The sequence below is a fragment of the Chaetura pelagica genome, unplaced genomic scaffold, assembly GCF_000747805.2.
Source record: "Chaetura pelagica isolate M959 unplaced genomic scaffold, ChaPel_1.0 scaffold551, whole genome shotgun sequence".
Taxonomy (NCBI): Eukaryota; Metazoa; Chordata; class Aves; order Apodiformes; family Apodidae; genus Chaetura; species Chaetura pelagica.
Window position 1 is genome coordinate 139,679 of NW_009952067.1, and position 1,152 is coordinate 140,830.

Below are 1,152 nucleotides of genomic sequence, written 5' to 3' on the forward strand. Positions count from 1 at the left end.
GTTGCAGTACTTTGGAATTTTTTTTTATATATTTTCTTAGCCTAAATCCACTTGTCAGTTTCCATTTTTCTTCCATTTCAGAACTAGTTGCAAGGACAAACTGCAAGGAAACTTCAGTCAGTTTGGGTTTTTAAAAACTGAGGGTGGAGTTTTATGAAGTCTGTTCAGAGAGCTGCACAGAGATGTTTGGTCTGTGAGAGATGGGCTGCATCTGGGTTCCTCTGTCAAGGATTGCTGTCCCTCTGGTGCCAGGAATGGTGAGATTCACTGCAGTCTGCCTCTGGATTTTCTACTGCCAGCAACAGCCCAATTCACCATATTCAGTAACTTGAGACTGCTGTTTTGCAGAACTGGATTCCTCTGTAATTATGATGTTGGCTTTGGTTTCTCAAAAAAACCCCAAACCAGTAACAACCCTGTAGTGCAAAAATAGTGTAATTTCCTACTTCCAAGAAGCTGACATGTTCATATCTGGCATATTTTCACATTTAGTAGCCGAATAGTATTCAGGCTGTTTTCAAGATGTTTATCTGTCAGTTCAATATAGTAGAGCATTAATGTATGTCGCCTGTTGGAAACCTCAGTATGACCCTCAGCCACAGCCTGAACTAACAGCTCTTGTCTTCAGCACCTCTTAGAACTCTCACACCAGCTGGGCCTGCTGGATTTGTCCACCTCCTAAGACGGGCCCTAGACACTGGCTTTGCCCACGGAATGGCTGTGAGTAGCTGCAGTGGGAGGGGACCTCTGTGTATCATCCAGCCCAGGGTCAAACCAAGGTCAGCTACAGCTGGTTGCCGGTTGCACTTTAAGTATCTCCAAGGACAGAGACTTTGGGGACCTGTCCAAGTGTCTGACTACCCTCATACTAAAACAAAACAAAACAAGTTAAGACTTGTCTCAGTTCGTGCCTGTTGCCTCCCCCTGTTGCTGGGCAGCAGGGACAGCCTCGTTCTTCTTCACCCGCTCTGACCAGGCCCTTGCACAGGCGGGTCAGACCCTGCTCAGCCCGCCCTCCCCACGCCCAGCAGCAGATGTTCCTATCCCTTAATCCTCTTGGTGCCCTTTGCCGCCGGACACCAGCTCCCCGGGGAGAAACCCTCCGGCCGGTCCCTGCCCTCCCGCTCCTCGCCCCTCCTGTGCCCGCGGAAC

The 1,152-nt window shown here is 49.3% G+C and overlaps 1 protein-coding gene across 1 annotated transcript in view; it reads left to right on the forward strand.

The window, feature by feature from the left end:
• Positions 1-200: 200 nt before the first annotated feature.
• KIF25 (kinesin family member 25) overlaps positions 201-1,152 on the forward strand; it is a 42,762-nt gene continuing 41,810 nt past the window's right edge. Inside the window, exon 1 of the mRNA XM_010005382.1 lies at positions 201-257. Within this exon, the coding sequence (XP_010003684.1) occupies positions 201-257 (57 nt within the window). The remainder of the gene's footprint in view (positions 258-1,152) is intronic.